The 19075-nt window shown below is 38.3% G+C and overlaps 1 protein-coding gene across 1 annotated transcript in view; it reads right to left on the reverse strand.

The window, feature by feature from the left end:
• Nucleotides 1–4234: 4234 nt before the first annotated feature.
• LOC103802489 (laminin subunit alpha-4-like) overlaps nucleotides 4235–19075 on the reverse strand; it is a gene marked incomplete at its 5' end in the record, with an annotated part of 23489 nt that continues 8648 nt past the window's right edge. Inside the window, 11 exons of the mRNA XM_009074970.1 lie at nucleotides 4235–4578; nucleotides 6007–6126; nucleotides 7089–7182; nucleotides 9896–10026; nucleotides 11024–11183; nucleotides 12005–12160; nucleotides 13713–13902; nucleotides 15451–15641; nucleotides 16352–16505; nucleotides 17161–17325; nucleotides 18602–18735. Coding sequence (XP_009073218.1) covers nucleotides 4433–4578; nucleotides 6007–6126; nucleotides 7089–7182; nucleotides 9896–10026; nucleotides 11024–11183; nucleotides 12005–12160; nucleotides 13713–13902; nucleotides 15451–15641; nucleotides 16352–16505; nucleotides 17161–17325; nucleotides 18602–18735 — 1641 coding nt within the window. The remainder of the gene's footprint in view (nucleotides 4579–6006; nucleotides 6127–7088; nucleotides 7183–9895; nucleotides 10027–11023; nucleotides 11184–12004; nucleotides 12161–13712; nucleotides 13903–15450; nucleotides 15642–16351; nucleotides 16506–17160; nucleotides 17326–18601; nucleotides 18736–19075) is intronic.

Genomic DNA, 19075 nt, shown 5'->3' on the forward strand with positions numbered 1-19075 from the left:
TATTGAACATGAGGTTGCAGCAAGACACACTGTGCTTTGGCTTTCACTATGCTATTAAGAGGTCGGTGATGGCAAGTGTAAAGTGATTATTCTCACTGAGTTCTAAATGCTGTGAATCAGAGATGCAGTTGAGATTCATATTCATGTGAGAATATTTTTTAACTTCCAAAGGAGGTCCAAGGGCAGGAAGCTGATGATTAATAGCCAGTTTAGCTCGATGCATGTGCTCAGAGGTTTAATGAAACAGTCAGCTCAACTATGGAAAGGAAATAATCACACACTGGCTTTCTGTTTTGTTGTAGATGAAGCTCTACTTCATCTACTATGGTATAAATGCATGAATCTATACAGGTCCCCTCAGAGACTTTTTGTCTATGTTAATCATTTAATCAACAAACTTATGTTATTGTGTATCTCTTACCCTTAATTTCTCAGTACCATTTCGTTGATGATGTTATAGAAGAGTGGCATTCCACAGCTTTGGAACACAGATTGGATAACTGTATGAACAACTCACTGTGTTATTGAGAGGAATGAGTTGCTGTGGACCACAGTGAATCTGTGACTAAGCCTTAAATCCCAACTGTAACAAGAGTCAAAAGTACATCACAAGTTAAATAAATGTGCTATGCTTTCAGCATCTTTTTAATAACAGATGTCATTTAATAACAGATAGTCATTTGACTATTTAGGCCACTGTAGGGAGAATACACTGGAATTTAAACTAATGTTACCTATTGATTTATATCAGGTCTTTGTTCACATAAAGTTGGTTTGTAGTTTTGGTGGGGAATTTTTTGTTTGTGGTTTTGATAGGTTTGTTGTTTGTTGGTTTTTTTCTCAGTTTGTTTGTGTGTATATTGTTTTTTTTTTAACTTAGAATGGTTGGCTTTTGGGGAATATCTGTCAGGCTTGTAACACTTGATCTTTCATTTTCCTGTTCAGGCTGTTGTCCATACTCTTGATCCTTGAGAACAAGAGAGATCTCTCCACATCTTCAAAAATAAGAAACAGAGGGGCCATAGATCTTATTTAAATACTCAATTTTGAGGCAGTTTGCTGAGCATTTCATCTTGAAATTGGATTCTTTCTTATATAGTCATGCAAATGTCCAATTTCAGAATATTCCATGATATAATAACAGTGTAGTTGTAGCCCTGATTTAGATAATGGCTGTAACAACACTTATTAAAACCTTGAAGGTGGCAGAGAAAAGTTATAATCTCCTTAAGGTCAGTGCTCATTTTTTGTAGGCTTTCTGCAGAACTGAGATAGTTATATTCATATTGAAAATGGAAATGGACAATCTGACAAGGTAGCTCAGAACTTGAAGGTTTTTCCCAAATCTTTGTAGATGAAGGGTTTTGTACTTTGGAGCTATAATTTGTAAGATAGATATAGAAGGCAAACTGAATTCTGGGAATATTTCTGCTTAGGCTGTTGCCTTCTCTTAAACACCAGCAGCTTTGAAATGATTGTGGAGGTGTGTGTAATATAATGCATCACACACAGACCTTCTTTGGTGCATATGAAATGGTAATTTCAAGGTCTATGTGGATATTTGGGGCAGGGAAATTTGCATTATTTTCTGCTATCTGCTGAGTCTGCAAGTATCCTTTGGTTTATAGTCTTTTTTTTTCTGGAAACCCTGTTCTGCAGAAGGAAAACCTCTCTGAGGCCTAGACAGAAAAATAGAGGAAGATATCCTCCATAAATACTGCTGTGTTTTATTAGCTGGTGATATAGTAAGGAGAAGTAAATTGAATGGTAGAAGTTTATGAATTTTAATGTGGTTTTTATTCACTTACTATTTTAGTGTATTTTTAGTTTTCCATATAAAAAGTATGCAAAGGACTGATTAATCAGAGAAGTTATTCTTTAACATAAGCCCACAGAACAAAACCAAATCACATTGCAGCAAATATGGCTAAGAGAAATATTGTTTATTCACAGAGCTTGATGTGGATATGAGAAAATATGCTTCAGTTTGAAGTAGGTGTAATCAGAAAAATGTTCTGAGTATGCATGTACCAGTTAACATACAATGCTCCACTTAATACCAGCATTCACTAAACTGTGATGCTCTTCGGGGGCACAAGCATATGCTATTCCTGGCTATCTCTGCTTGGCAGCTGCAGGCAACCTCAAAAAGAATTTCAGTAATCCTTGTAATGAACCTATCTAAGCAGGGAATCTGCTGTTCTTTTCTCTCCAGCAGCAGAGTCCTGGAGACCAGGGCCTGAGGAAGCTTAGCTCAGGTTGTGTGTCATGAGCCTGATGGAGTCAATCTAACAACTCACTGGTACTGGAAGGAAAGAGACTGTTTTTTACCCATGCTCCCAGCTGCGCTACTCTGACACCATGCATGGCCTCTGGTACCCACTGGGAACCCAGTTCACTGCTCTGAGAACATTCCCCCTCAACACCCATGATAAACAAATTCCCATACCAAAATCTCTGACTGCTTTCTGTTCCTAGTCTAAGTATTACCCGGGTGCAGAAGAGAGTTGAACAGGCACACTGGTGTTGGTATCTGAGACAACGATGGCATTTGAAGGCAACTGGATTCAGGGACCCATGCTCAATTCAGAGACTGCAGAGAGATACTCTCAACTGCTTGCTTTTGAAGTATGAACAGTGAGCTATTGATTGATGAAAAGAGGGGTCTATATACCACTCCCAGAAGTAGGGGGCCTCCATGAGAAGTTGAGACAGGAATCAGTCCTTGGAACATACTGCCTCAGAGTTGTGGGGAACTGAATGGGAGACATGTTCAGGAGAAGGCAGGAAGAAAAGGCATGGGGCTGAAAGTATGAGCAGAGCTGACAAGGCTGGTGAAAGGAGAGGCAGTGGCTGGGGGGGGCCACTTACCACCCAACAGTCTAGAGACAAGTGGAGGGGCAGTGATGGGGTCCCAGTTGCTTGACAGTTCCTGCGCCAGTGTGTCCAGAGCTTGCAGTTCTTTATCCAGAATAAGCCAAGTCTGCTGCATTCTGTCAAAGCACTTTTCCTACTAAGAGTAGTAGGGAAACTTCTGATCAGTGCTTACACATATATCTTGTTCTGGTGGTTCCTCCAGCAGCCATAGATTCAAGAGCTTTGGATTCAAGTTGCCACTTGTGTATTTTCCACATGAGTTCCTATTAATTTTTAGTCTTTAGGGTGTTGTCCTTTATTTTTGCCTTTCATACTAAGCTGCTTTGCAGCTGGTCATGTTTTGAGTTAGTCCCAACAATAATTTTCCCAGCAATCATAAAACTTTCTGTCAACAGTGCTTTGTTCTTAAAAGAAAAGAAACCTAAATGGCTTTGATGCCTTGTATGTGATCACTGAAGAGAATAAGTTTTGCAAGTTACTTGTGTCTGTTTGATGTTCAAGCCTATTGTATGTTAAACCCTAGTATTAACATCCATCTACTTTCTATAGTTATAACATAGGTCAGATTTGCAGCTCTTTGCCTTCTGTTTCCATCTTTCCATTTCACTCCCTGTTCCTCTGCAGCAGTATATGTTCCACAGGAACATGTTCCTCTTTGAGGATTACTGCTGCAGTCTCACAAGGAAATGATGATTTTGTGTGATAAGGGATTCACCTGAAACTATGACTATGATTCTGCTTCATGTTTACTTATGTTATATTAGTGCAAATGAGATCACAATGAGATTGTGAATCTAATGCTGTATTTGTATGTAAGTGCATTTAAAAATTCAGATAGAAAACTTGAAATTTGGAATTTTCTTTCTTCCTCCCTAAGTAAGACAAATATTACCCTAAAATTACCTATTTTAGATAAATGATCAAATATATAAAACATCTGTCTTAAAAGATACATATCCTGTCTTCACACTGCGCTAGAACATATCCATGAAGTCTAGAAGAAGAATAAAAATTTAAATTTTTCATTTTTTGTAAGCTTACATAATTAGTATACTCTCTGCCCCCCATTTTATATGAGGAATATATAAATGAGTTGAATGTAAAATAAAAAATATACAATAAAATCTTTGAACAGTTATTTGCAATGCAAATCTACTATGTAGCTTTATTCTTTAATGTGCATTAGCAGATCTTTTCCTGAAAAACAGAGGGTGACCAAGGTATGGAATGAAATGATGTAGTGGGTCTATCTTGAAAGTAACACATTTAATATAATTTTAATTTCTTTTGTAACCCCACATTTTCATGTAACAGACTGGCCACACATACACTATAAGAAATGGTAAAGCTCACTCTTGTGGTATAGTAAGAGAAGTGCAGAAGCAACAGCCCTTTATTCAGTGATTTCTGTTTGCACATAAATGTTAGAAGTGATGCTTAAGCAAGTTGCTTTCCGTGATATTTTCATTCTTCTTCTCTTGTTGAGCATGGTTTCTTTTCTTCTCTTGTTCCTTCTGTGGTCTAAAGAACTTTACAGGATTGATGCAGTGCACTATCAGGCTGCTGGACAGGTATTGATGCTTACAGCACCACTAACCAAAGCTGCTTTACTAAAACTTACTGGCTTTTCATCAATCATGAAGTTACGGATGCAGCCAGTGAAGGAATTGCGTGTAGTCAGGCTGGATGTTAGCAGAGACTCTGGAAGAAGAATTTAAAAGAAAAAGATTAGAGTTCATGATGACCAAAATAATCAGTTTGGTGGCAGCAACCTTTAAATTTGCTACTAACTGCAGGTCTACTGAACCTTCTGTGGGTCTTTTAAAACATCTGGCCTACTACCATTGTCCTAGAGGCCACTAGAGTTAGGTATGGATAGTTATATACAGTTATGTAAAACTCTTGATACTACATAGTCAATAGAGACACAATTTTTCTTTTTTTTTGGCAACTGCATTTTCTTTTAAGTAACAGTAGATGAATCCCAGTGTCTGTTTTTGTAATTTAACATTGCATATATTGTCATGTGTGTCTGATTTCTTAGTTTGCATCCAGTTTACTGTATTTACATGGTATTAGTATTACATCTTCTTTGTTGCTGTGAAGTTCTGTGAAAGATTTTTCAGTGCCAGGGTGATAATAGCATTGTAGAGCCAAAGTGTGGCATTGCTTTAGTATTCTATAATTAATGTAGAAATAGAAGGCTCTATTATGAAGCAGAACAGCATTTGCAATTAGCCCTTTATATTACCTCTCTGGGAAGAGTTCTGTCCTAATAAAATTCCAGTTTGGATTTAAAGAGTGAACAGGCATCTGCACATAGATTTTATTATTCCCTTTAGGCTCATTTTTACCTCCTGGTAGTGTGGGATGGATGTGAACACCACACACTCAAGCCACTAATCCAAGATAAGCAATATAATGAATTTTGTAGTTAGAGCTGTTCATGATTGACACGCCAGGCACAGAGTAATAATGCTGCATGTTTTCAATGAGAAATGTACAGGAGATGACTTAAAAATTGAATCACGTAGTGTTGATTACAGTTTATATATGAACCCCAACAGAGTAGCTTTGTCTGTTGAATAAGGGAAGTAAATGTAGTAATGTTGGCCCACGCTATGCAGATGGTCTGTGAGTCACAAATACACATGAGCAGACATCTGTGCAATAGAAACCACTAGTCAGAAAAAGGATCTCCATGTTTTGTCTTGTGTTCAAAGATGCCATTGCTTGAAGAAGAGGAAAGAAGCCTACCAGCAACTAAATATTGAGACTTCAGCTACAGTGACAATGAGTTTTCCCATAAATAAATATTTTCTTTAAAAAACCCTAAGCCCATACTGGAAAGGAATTTTTTTATAGCTGGATGACTTGTCTACTGGGTCCATACATGACCCTCCAGCAGCTGTGAATGTTTTAATTTCAATTAAAACAACACTTTTGTTTCTCCTTTGAGAACTTGAAGCAAAACATTTCTGATCAGCTCTTGAACCTTTTAATTTTACCATGTTGTTCACATGAGATATGGTTTGTCCTTTTTTGAAAGGAACACTAAGTCTTCATGCTTTCTCTGGAAACTCTGTTGAAATTTCACAACAATGTACCACAAAGATGCCCAAAACATACCTGGTACACCTCCAATAAACACTGGTTCCCTGTGGTCAATTGCTTTTGGATTAAGTGGCCCTACCACGTGGTTGACTTCAGAGTCTACATCCAGCTGCACCACATTAGCATCTCGAATAACTGGAGGGAGACGGAACAGGAATCAACAAGAAGTAACGTAACAGGAGTTATCTGTGTGATCTGAGTAGTTGATTTAGTGTTTGCTAGATTGGGTGTGAGCCATCAGTGACAGTATGTGGGCAGATTCTGGCATAGAGCAGGGCCAACAGTGTGGGAGCAGGGGTGCTTTTGAGTGGGGCTCTTGCTCGCTGACGGCTGTGTCTAGGCTGCAGGGTACGAGCATACAATGACATGTGACTTAGAAAATCTGTTTGCCAAATCATTTCCAGTAGTGGACATATTGAGATGCAGTGAGGTTTTCTACTTGCTTGTGTGCCTGGGTTTCCTCCAAAAGGGAGTCAGAATGCATGGGGAAAGGATGCACACTCAGATCTCCTCTGGATGTGGCAGTGGGAGATATCCTAAGTCAGCATCTAGACAGGAAGGTATGGGGATTCTAAGTACCTGAGGTTTAGAGGTAATTTTGGACTTTCAGATCAAGGAAAGAAGGATGAATGTCTGGCACAGAGGCAAAATCCTGACTGTAGACAGCTCTCTCTTGTGAGCAAAAGTCTCCCCAAGACTGTCTTGTTATTTGAACTTCAAGGGAAGTATATATTTGTGCCTACTACATTCTACCAACTTTAACCTCTAATTGGGAAAGGAAGAATATAATCTGGTAAATGACTTAGGAAAGGTTGCCAGCATTTCTGCTACGCTGCCTTGTGTTCTTTGAACAAGGACCTTCCATCTTTGCTTGTTCTTCATAGAAACTTGTGGCTGTCCTTCCAGGAAGTACTACAGTTCTGTATCTGAGGGATGACTAAGACTGTGTCTTTCACACAAACTTGGGTCTTGACAGGAGAAAAAGAAGAAATGAAAATATGACCACCTTCCCAGTGCTCTAGCCCATGGAGATGGATATCTGGGGAAGGAAGTATGGCTCTGTCACCTTACTTAGGGGATGATTTCATTTTACTGACCTGCAATTCGATGCCACCTGCCATCACATAGACTCTGTTTCAGTGTCACTGAAGTTGAAAAATCCCTGATTCCATTATTCAGTTTCACAGTAACCTGGGGGAAAACAATGTAATCATCACTGTAAACCCCGTCCTGTTCTTTTTTTACTTCTGTTGTAATAACACTGTATTCTCCACTCAAGATATGTCTAGTATCCAAGACAAAGGAAAACACGATTTCATTAAATTTTTCAAAATAAAGTACCTTTCTGTTCACAGGTTTAGGTTGCTTTTTTGTGTGTATGGTGGTTTTTTCTGTTATATTGTTTGTGGTTTTGTTTTAATTATTCAGATTCAATAGTTTTGAAACATTTCTGATTTGAGCTCAAGGAAGAGTTAAAAAAATGTCAAAAATAACAGCTATTTTAACTCATTTTCTAGTACCTCTATAATTTCCTGTGTGGTAAACTAGTGTTTAGAGGCATCAGATGATGTTTTGGCATCTTGCTAGCCACTTAATAAGGAAAACAGTCATAGCAACCTCAAGTACAAACAAACAAGATGTGAGAAAGGAATAGACACCCAATTTAAGAATGACTTTTCAGTTACTTGTTCAAGCTTACCAGCAAATGTCTGGCAGAGCTAGAAAAATGAACCTAAATTTTGAATTTTGGATCTCTGCTTTAGTTACATGGATTAATATCTTTCTGTATGGAAGTGTTACAGCAGGGGCAGAGCAGTGTTGTGCCCCTATTGCAGGGCACAAGATTCCCAGTGGTGCTTGACAGAGAACTCCAAACTCTGCCTAAGAGTCATTTCCAATGTCGAAGTTGTCCCTGATGATGCCGACACCATGTTGACTGAAAATCAGAGTCATAGAATGATTTGGGTTGGAAGGCACCTTAAAGACCATCTAGTTCCACCCCCCTGCCATGGACAGGGACACCTTCCACTAGTTCAGATTGCTTAGAGCCCCATCCAGCCTGGCCTTGAACACTCCCAGGGATGGGACATCCACAACTACTTGACAACCTGTACCATTGCCTCATCACCCTTTGAGGAAAGAATTTCTTCCTAATATGTAATCTCAACCTTCTCTCTCTCAGTTTGAAGCCATTCCCCCTTATCTTGTCACTACGTGTTTTTGTAAATAGTCTCTTGCAAGGAAAAAACTTATATTTAATTTAGGAGGGTCTTAGTTTTGATACAGTTGTAAATGACAAATTGTAAAACTTTTTTTTCCAGAAGGGCACCAGCAAACACAATTGAAATGATCCTCATGTTCTCTTTTATCCACCCTTAGACAAAATATATAGGATAGATTAAAGTGAATAAAGAATCATGAGAGAAAGTGACTCCTTAATAAATCACCTAGACAAGCTGTACTGATAGAGATGTGTACATTTAAACAGTGAATTAAAGTTGCTGATCTTATTCGTCTAACAAAACTCTTTTCACAAAACAGGTCTTTTGTAATGCATTCAAAGAGAGCAGATAGTTAATCCTAAAGAAACACAGATGCTTACTAAGAAGGTAACTGGCCTGCTGCAGTGACAAGCAGGGAAGAGCTGATTTTCCAAGGTGAATTCTGTTTATGAATTGCATATGCATTATACAGGAAGTGAGGTTTGAAGCAGTAAGTGAGGCAGCATCTTTTGTTAGATCAGCTAATACAGCTGGGAAAACCAAACAAGTTTCTGGACATGCAGACCTTCTGTTAGAGCTTTACATAAGAAGTACTGGACTGGACTGGTTGTATCCAGATTCAGCCTTTAAGTGTGGCATGATACACAGCAACACAATGTACCTAAAGAATTTTGTTGTTAGTTCACCAAGGACTAGATAGAGGGGTAAGAATGGGCTTTATCTCACCTAATCAGCTGCCAAATGTTAGGTGCCTAACTGAAGCAACTGTTGTTCTCACCATAACCAATATAGAAAAATAGATTCTCTGAATAACAGCTCATTTAGTCACCTGCATTAGACACCTGCTTAAGGACAGGATGAATCACCACGTTAAACTGTCCACTCAGTCATGCTGCTGTAGGTTCCTGCTTTTGTAAGAGAGGTGACAGCATGTTTCTTCAGGTGTTGCATTTCTACCTGAGGTACAGCCAGCCTCACTGAAATACCCTTCTACTTGTCGACAGGTTGATATTGGGTAGTGCATTGCAGTGATTAAAGAATATCCACACTGCTCAGGACCAAAAAAAGGACCAAAACTCCCCAAGATTTCCTCTGCATTAAACTTTTGCTTATGTTGTTCACTTAGGAGTGCAACTTGTTACTGTATGTGTGCAGTGTGTTGCATGAGGAGATTTTATCAATGAACATAAGAAAATAACTTATCTGGTAAGTTAATTTCAAAACTCTCTTTCAATTGACAGCTTTATAGAAACCCAGAGCCTGTAGAAACCTGATCATCAGACAATCAGAACTTTCCCTCCCTTTTATGTTGAGACCAAATGCAACTCAGACTTCTAACAAAACAAGAAAAAAAGAATTATCAATAGTTACCTTACTTGTAACTGTTATACATTGCTAATGTGTGTGTGAAAGAGCAGCACCAAAGAGTCAGTGCTTTTGCTTCGTTTCATCTGCTCATGAAATATTTACAGTTTGTATCGGTAAAGTGATTTGTCTTAGGTGTTATTTCTGCATTTTAAAATAAGTATCTGTGTTGCCTAATCTAAGCAGTTAATATATTTAGGAGAGAAATAGGAATCAATTAATGGCAAATTTGTAAGACAAAAGCTGCATGTAGCAAGCCCAAGTAGGTGGGAGAGAAACCACTCAAAGCAGTGGAGGAAATGTGACCTTTATTATACCTGTCCATTTCTCATGTGCATGTTCAGGTACTCTCCATTCACGCTGTGGCCATGCAGTAGAATTCCTGAGCTGCTTCGGGGACGTATTTCAAAAACAACTTCAAATTTCAGGCCTAAACTGAAGGATTCATCTGTGAAATAAAAAGAATAACATTCTTTTTGTACTGAGGTAATGGTGAAACTGGACATTTATTCAAAGTCAAAATAGAAAATCAAACCCAGGATGGAATTTATTTGTCCTTAAAACTACTGAACATGAGATAGCATGGTGTGCTGTCAATGACCCAGTTCAACTTTTGCATTTTTTGCATTTTCTTGGAGTCCTAATAAAGTTTTATATTTTTTCTCATTATTTCAAAATATATTTTGTGTAAGTATATTTCTTAGCAAAGAAATAGACAGCAGAATGTAACTGATCTGTATTTTTTGGCAGTTTCTTATTGTGCAATTTGCTAGACATTCAGCAGTCATTACTGAGTGAGTGGGAGTTTACTTGAGCTTTGATGATTCAGTAGAAGAAACTCCCATTTTCAATCTGGTGGCAGGCCAGGGAGCAAATTAGAAACACTGTCTAATTCTTCCTGGTGTTGCCAATGAATAGGGTTGTGCAGTTTCCTTTCTTGTTCAGATCAGAGCCTATGTGACCAAAACACACTCATAAAACTCTTCCTGGAACACAGCGGGCTTAAATGACAGAAAAGATGTGTTCTGTCATGCTGTTCTGTGGCAAGACATGCAGAAAGCCATTGCTTAGGCGTTTTTAATGACATTTTTTCTTAAATTAAAACACTAAAGTATGACCATTTGCTGGTGTACTTGGTCTTAGCCACATTGACTTCTCTGTGTCTGTGATATTTTTAACAATATTATAATCTGCTCCCTTGTGAAATTACTCTAATTATTTGAAATACATACATACAGATGTATTTATGTAACAGCTTGTTAAGTTTCACTTTGACATTGTGACCTGCCAACATCAGCTGCATACCACAATAATGATCTGTATCTGATAATCCTTACAGCTCCTAGCCTCAGAAATTACCACACCCTGTAGTGAAATAGGCCATTTGGAAGCACAGTGAATACTACAGTCTTACTATGGGATATATTTGTTTAGGAGTGTATTACCAAGGACGACATATCCTCCTTCTGATGAGAAGTATGTTCCTGCTTCTGATGGGCCTTCAAAGCAAGGTGTTACACTAAATGTCTGCGAAGCTGAAGTAATTGATCTTCCATTGAGCTGTAAGTTGCTGAGACAACCACTAAAACTGTAGACAGAGTTAATCTGAGGGGTAAAAAAAAAGCATGATTAATAGATAAACTGCTTGTGGAAGGAAATAAATTTTTCTCTCCTCATTTTTACTTGTTTATAAGCTCTAAGGCTGTGATTGACTGGTGCATCAGGTTTGAATTAAGAAACAGTTTCCAAAGAAGGGAAATAGGAAAAATGCTTTTCATAGCCTCATGTCTCTCTGATGAGTTCAAGGTAATTCCAGCTTGTGTTGTTTGTCAAGCAATCTCCTGAACTGTGAGAAACAAAATGCAACTAGAGCAAGACAGTGTTATACATACCTCATATCCTCAGGGCAAGATAGGGGCTGCTTTTTCTGAGTATTTTATCTGTCTTGTTAGGCACATGACACTAAAGATTACTTTGAAGAAGACTTTGTTATGTTCATTTTTGCTTTAACACTCCTTTACATATACTTCAGTACCAAGCTATAGGACAGTATCCTGACTTCTAGGTACCATCTTAAAACAGATACTAAGATGACATTAAAATCTCTCTGAAACTCATTCTGTATCTCAGACCTCAGGGTGAAATTGATCTCATCTGACTTACCCATCTCATCTAAGCTTGGATGTCACTAGGATTTCTCTGTTCCTCATGGACCTTTTGCTTTCCAGTTACTGCTGCAAGTCTGTGGAAGCCTAGCCCAGCTACCACCAGCCCAGCCCTGCGAGATCTTTGCTACAGCTGTCTGCTCCTCAGCATGCTGAGGATTCAGATCTTTTTGTGCTTTTGCCTGAACTCATCGCTACAATCAGCTTTTTTATTAGCTATACATAGAGATGTGGGCTGATTTGATGGATTTAATGTTTTACCTGGATATTTTTTACAGCTTTTCCAGGAGCTACACCTCCAATATAGAGTGGTTCAGTGACTTGCCAAGTATTGGCATTACCACCAAAAGATTCTTCCAGTACTCGAAGACCATCAATTATCAGCCGACCAATATTTTTGCTTCTAATAAATATCACCTAGAAAGGGGAGAAAAAAATTTGGAAAGTTACTTTCATCAGTTAAGAGATCTTGCCTGTGCAGTGGAAGAAGATAACACATTTGAGAAGAAAATCTTGTGAGTGATACTCTACAAGCCTGGTTTTTTAACTGCCAATATTCTTTTCTGGACAACTCTCTTTTTTCACATTCATGTAAAGGCTAGATAGTAAAACTACTGTCTTTCTTACGTTTTGGTGTACAAGGCAGAGGTAATCAAGGTGTAACAAGGTCCACTGAGATCTACTCATCATATCCTCATACATAATTCATTGTTACAGAGCTATCACTGTTTAGCATTTTCAGTCTTCACTAGTTTTATGGTCTGGATTCATCCACAGAATCACAGAATCAGTTATGTTGGAAGGGACCACCGTGAGTCATCTGGTCCAACCTCCCTGCTCAAGCAGGGTCATCCTAGAGCACATGGCTCAGGATTGCATCCAGACTGTTCTTGAATATCTCCAGTGAGGGAGAATTCATGACCTCCCAGTGCACCATCACTTGCACAATAAAGAAGCTCTTCCTCATATTCAGGTGGGTTTTGCCTGTTACCTCTTGTTTTATTGGTTTCCACCACTGAGAAGAGCCTGACTCCATCATCTTGGCACCCTCCCTTTAGATACTTATGTACAGTATGAGTTCTCTCTTCTCAAGACTGAACAAACCCAGCTCCCACAGCCTTTCCTTGTAAGTGAGGTACTCCAGTGCCTTAATCATCTTTGTTGCCCTCTGCTGGACCTGCCCCTGGAACTCCATGCCCCTCTTGTCCTGAGGAGCCCAGAACTGGACACAGTACTCCAGGTGTGTCCTCACAAGGGCTGAGTAGAGAGGCAGGATCACCTCCCTCAACCTGCTGGCCATGCTTTTCCTAAGGAGCCCCAGGACAGCGCTGGCCTCCCTAGCCACAAGGGCACACTGCTGGCTCATGGAGAGCTTGTTGTCCACTAGGACCTGGGGGTCCTTCTCCTTGAAGCTGCTCTCCAGCAGGTCAGTGCCCAACCTGTACTCATGTACCCTGCCTGCTTTAAACACTTATATACCCAAGTTAGTAGCTTAGTAACTGTAGACTTCCTCTGTAGTTAGTGAGGAGAGAGAGCTGCCTACAGAGGAAAATTCACCCTGACTTCTAAAACTGTCTTTTTATTTGCACAGAGTAGAGAAGAAGCCTAAGACAGCTGTGCTCCTTGCTGAGGCACTTCAAAGAAATTTGCTGAACAAAATTATCCTAGTCCTTACTTTCATAGCTAACCTAACTCTTAATTCCCTTACTGTTCTGCTTGCTTCTGTCACTTCTGTTCAGATGTCAGTGTTGGGAATTGCTGGATTTTTCTAACTGACTCACTTTCCTGTCCCTAGTTAATGACTTGATAAAATGCCACATGGAAGATTTAAAAATTTTGGCAGAAGTTTCTGAACATATATGTGTGGTTATGAATACATGAATGAAAACTCCTGAGCTGTCACATCAGCTGTGTCTTTACTGTAGTCTTGATAGCATGTACCATCATAATGATGCTTTCTTTTACTTACATTGTGCCACAGACCATCATTGTATTTCTCCTGGCTCTTAATCCTTATCTTCTGATGACCAGCATTAAACATAAAAACGAGTCGGCCATGAGCAACAAAAAGTGCCATGAAGTTGGTCTCTTTTTGATCCGAAACATAGAAGATCATTCCATGAGATGAATGAGTTTTCAGACTGATAGAGAACTGGGCTCTGGCACATAAAAGCACAGTGTTAAAATTAAAGCAGATATACTTGTCTTAAATCAAACATCAGGCAGAGGAAGACCAAGTTTAGCCTTTCATGCAAAGGAATATAGGTCTCCTTCATGGAAATGATGCTTCTAAGAAACATTCTGTGTTGTTTTTTTGAGTAGAAGTCAAAGTTGGAGAAGAAGCTGCCTGACAAGGAACTTGTTTTCAAAAATTAAAATCTTTGTGTGAATCAGTTCAATACACACTACCAAAACCTGACACAATATACACTGCATTTCCATTCCCGTTGAATAGCAGTGTTGGGGGAATTTTTAACTGTGATGACATGGAGATCCAACAGTTCACAAATCTTTAATGTTATTCCAGACTTGGTGCTAAGCTTGTAGTGCCTCGTTAAGTCCAGGATAACACGGGAAGTTATAGTGTGCTGGTTTGACATTGTCAGCAGTGAAAATTGCTCAAGTGATTGCTGTTATTACTTTGGGCCTAAACAAGGCAAAGCTGTATTGGTGTAGGACAGTGCTAGGACTGATTCTCATGTCAGATGACTAACCTAGTTTCATATTGTCTCAAGGACCTATACATTCCCAATTGTGTATGTGTGTTTGTATGTGTGGTTCTTCCCAACATCAGTTGTTTTAACACATCAAAAGTAATTGTGTTTTTTTTTTTTTTAAATGCAGATTACAATGATGAAGCTGTAATAACAGTTGTAAAATAAATGTGTGTTGTAGGGATGAATATGGGCTGAAGATATTAGAGTTTGGGTTTTCCTTCATATGGGCACCATCAAGACTGCCTTAAGTAAAACACTATTGAACTAAAATAAATGTAATGCTTCATTTATTTAAATCAGGAAATAGCACTCTTCTTTTCTGAGTTAGTGGTCTGGTGTGCTTCTAGGAAGTGCTCTGTTGTTGAATTTATGGTATTTAATGGAAAATATTAAACCAAAATCCTTGTTGATCATAACATAATGCATGACATAGTCTGTTGGAGCATGAAAATTAAATGTCCACAATATCTGGGGTCTCATTATTACTTGAATTTCCATTATGGCTTGAATTGGACAAGGTTTTAGTAGGTTTCTGTCCTACTGCACTGTGTGGATTCCTAAGCATTAAATTGCTGAAAAAGGTCCACACAACATGCAACTGCTTCATTTCTTAGTGAGCTTTCATGTTCTTTTCCAAGTCCACTCTAATGCCATTGCTTCCTGTGTAAAGAGATTGATTGTTTGTTACTTGTGTAGAACCAACATTCTCAAAAGCTTCATATAAATAGGGAAGGAGACACATTTTGTTAATATACAATGCAAATGAAGATGCCGCAGGAGAGATGTAACTGGAAACACATTCTATATATTGCTGTTACTCAACTGAAACATCTTTTAGTATAATCTAATGATATGCTCTACACAAAAATTGGCCTAAGATATAAAAGAAAAAGCCAGGGTAACAGCAGAAATGTGTCCCCTTTAAAAAAATTTGAAATACATCTTTCTCTTCCCTAGTATATTTGAATTTTATTTCCCAAGTCACTTTACCTTTGACTGAAATCCTTTGGTATGTAATCAAATTCTTGCCGGCTGTTTGCTGTTCCTCCAAACTGATATGCATCTTTGGTTGCCTTGGGATTCATGGGCAAGTGGCACTGAGGGTCTCTTTGCATGTTCACTTGATACAGTTTTTTGAGGCCAGTTGTAGGCTGTGAAATCTTGTCTTTATCTCTTCCCACCTTCATAGAAAAAGAACCATTAACCAGAATTTTGAGCTAAGATTGGACATAATAAAAGGATCATTTATATCTAAGATAGTAATATATTGTTTCCTTACACAAATACCAGGAATGTTTCCAAATCAAATTTTCCTGGAACAGATCTACTGTAGATGCTGATTTAGGACAGAACAAGAGATAAACAAAATACTTGTGCAGTTAACATAATTACAATCAAATTCTTTTGCAGTTTTCCTAATGAAATCTTTTCCTCTCTGTTTCTGATGATATCAGCTGTACTATAAGCATAAGAGGATGTGCTTGGACTAAAAATTCTGCACGCTGGAGAAAGATTTTTTTTCACATTTATATTAATGTATGCTAATTGTGCCCAGTGGAGGGCCACACATAGTAGCTGAGAACAGAAGCAAGCTTATTGCCTTTAGAATATAGAAGAAATCAAGAAGGCTTCTTTCTGCAGTACTATTTTTAAGAAGGAAAAAAATTCTATTTTACAGTTCTAACGAGAGGGAATGGTGCCAAGTGTGGGCCAGATAGATTGGGTCAGGGCAGTCATTTGCAGTGATGGAATATGTAAAGAAACAGGATCCTTTCCTTAATATATCTGAAATTGTCTTTATATAGTGCATTTTGTATCCATGATTTGGCAAATTCCCAGTCATGGCATTTTGTAAGACTCTAGGGTGCTACTAGGGCAATTTGTACCAAACCTTTTTATTACGGTTTCCTTTGGCTTTTGATGAGTTTTTTCCTTTCTTATGGAGAAGAGCAACTGGAGGAGATTCAACAGGGCATCCATACAAAGATGCCTGAACTTTCTCAGTGTACTTCTGGAAATCTTCCACTTCAACCTCTTGATCCAATCTGTGTTTCAAAGAGGAGATGACAAAACCAGCTTTTTTTATTTTCCGTCACAGAACTGTGCCTTTGTAGTTTAAATGATATTTGAATGGGCTATTTTTTATTCTTGTATCATGAATAAAAGTGCAGATTGATCAGTCAGTGTTTGGGTAACATGGACGGCCTATACTACCTCTGACTGTTGTATCCATGCTTGCATCAACAGCATCAATCTTCAACATGAAATTAACTTTTAAACCTTCTAGATAAGAATATTTCATAAAGCAATTAAGATCAACACATTCTGACCATTTTCGCATGACCCAACTCCTGACTTTCCCAGCATCTGAGATGCCTTAATATCATTTTTGTTTCACAGGCAGAGCTGAAAGCTACATAATATAAATGTAAATTACAGCTATGCAAATTGTACATTGCACCAGCAGCATTAGGTGCAGTAGTGAAAGCTGATTTGATCAAGCTATTCTCACCTTAACAATATCTTAACCTAGCAGGTCTGTGCCAACAGATTCCATGGCAAATAAGGTAAGAAACTTATTCACACATTCTGTCTAGACTCACAAAGTGAGACAGGAATTTTTATTATGCCAATAAATCACTTCTCTTGAGCTACTATGCAAGTTGTTGGGCAGTGACTGCCTGGCAATGTTGTACATACCTAGTGAAGTAAGCATTGCTTATGCAGCCAGTGAAGTTGGCTTGCTGTGTTCTGAGGGGAGAGCCACCAAAATAAAACTTCTTGACACTGTCTGGGCTTTTCCCTGCTCTGTCCTTTGCTGGGTTCTTCTTGCTTTGTTTCTTGTCATCAACAGTCAGCTCATACCTGCAGAGGTAAAGCGTCCATTTGGCAGGTTAGTTGTGGAAACACCAATGCCAGTGCTTAGAGAACATATTACATGCACTGAAAATGCTCCACTGAGTGTATACATCACTGAATGGTAGTGCTCAAAGTCATGAGAAAACCTTCTTGCTTCCAGCTGTGCAACAAGTAGCAGTGTAATAACCCACTCGCACAGCTGAGTGCAGAGGCCATGGATTTAATAACATCCTGGGGTTAATTGAGAAGTCCTCAAAAATATACAGTCCATTCAGTGAAGAAATTTAAACTAAGGGATAGCTAATAAATGAGTGGAGCCATCATTTGGGTGAAATCAGATCTAAACATACGCTAATCCTTCTTGTTTATGCCCCTATTCCTTTTTCTTTCTCTTTTATCACAGTACATTGATGTTTGAGCTTATACAATGTTTTTTACCTAATCTAATTTTGCAACACATTAATTGTTGCAGGTCAGGAAGAATTCTATTGCTTCAATGAGAAACTGAGTATAACTAAAGCATCAGATATTGATTTTGTTTGGCAAGTTCAAAGTTCAGCACACTCAGGGAAACATGACAATCCTCAAGGCTATTCCAAGATGTCTTTATACATCTTCAGCTTTCAAACTATTATTCTTGCATGTCAGAAGTCACAGGTACAAACCTCCACTTCCATTATAAAAGTAAGGATGACCTGCATAGGCAAGGTTCTTGAAGAAAGTCACTTTGATTATTTGACCTTCTAAGAAAATTTTAAACATAGAAAACAATAGTAAAACATACCAATACATCAATTTTTTAAAGAAGCACAGAGACAGACCTATTCCCTACTGCTGTATTTAGTCTTAGATTTGTGGATGTCAGTGCTAAAAATATTTTGAACTTGTTCCATTGTATATATCCCAAATGAATGCTTTATGTGAAGATGCTTCAATTACTTCAGGGTCAATTGGGGATTGTGTTAACAAATTAGAAGAATCAATCCTGCGAAAAAATGAATCTCATGCTAGTCTTAAATGATATTAACCTGCTTTCTTACCTGAGGAAAAAAAGGACTAAGCTTTCAGAAAACTATTATTTTGGTTTTACTTAAAATTCCCATCATCTTATGCTCAGGCCAAGCTGGACAATTTTCAATCACTGAATTAATCAGTTGAAAATATCACTTAAAAAAGCCCCACTTAAAGTGTCACTTTGAAAGTGAGTATTAAAGAATAACATACTTTACAAGAAATATTTATTTTCTAAAGGTAGGGAATAAAAAATCCTGGACAGGTTTACCTCTCTGGGGTGACAGAAGTAATGATGAAGTGTGTTTTTCCATCATTGTAATTTCGGTCTGGTGATTGAATTTTGGTTCCACTTGCATTTAAAACCACAGCACCTCTGTCCATAGAGATGGATAATACATCTGACTGAAATACAGACAACAACATCTTCGTTAGCAAGTATAACACAGAAAAAATAACTGTTCTGTGCATTTTCCTGTCATATTTATTTTTCTTCCTGCTGGTTTCCCCATTTGTGCTTTATTTGCAAAAAGCTAATTTCTGAGACGTAAAACAAGAGATGATATCATTTGAACTGATATTCTTGCTGGTTTTAGGCATGAATTTTGTGAATTCTGCTGCTGATTGTATCTCATGTATCTGTCACATGAGCTCCTTCCATCTAGCACGGATGTAAGATGTTTACGTTTCATTCATGTTTCTGGTACACTGGTGCTGTATTGAGCAGCTGTTACTGCAAGATTCC

The sequence above is a fragment of the Acanthisitta chloris genome, unplaced genomic scaffold (assembly GCF_000695815.1).
Source record: "Acanthisitta chloris isolate BGI_N310 unplaced genomic scaffold, ASM69581v1 scaffold22035, whole genome shotgun sequence".
Taxonomy (NCBI): domain Eukaryota; kingdom Metazoa; phylum Chordata; class Aves; order Passeriformes; family Acanthisittidae; genus Acanthisitta; species Acanthisitta chloris.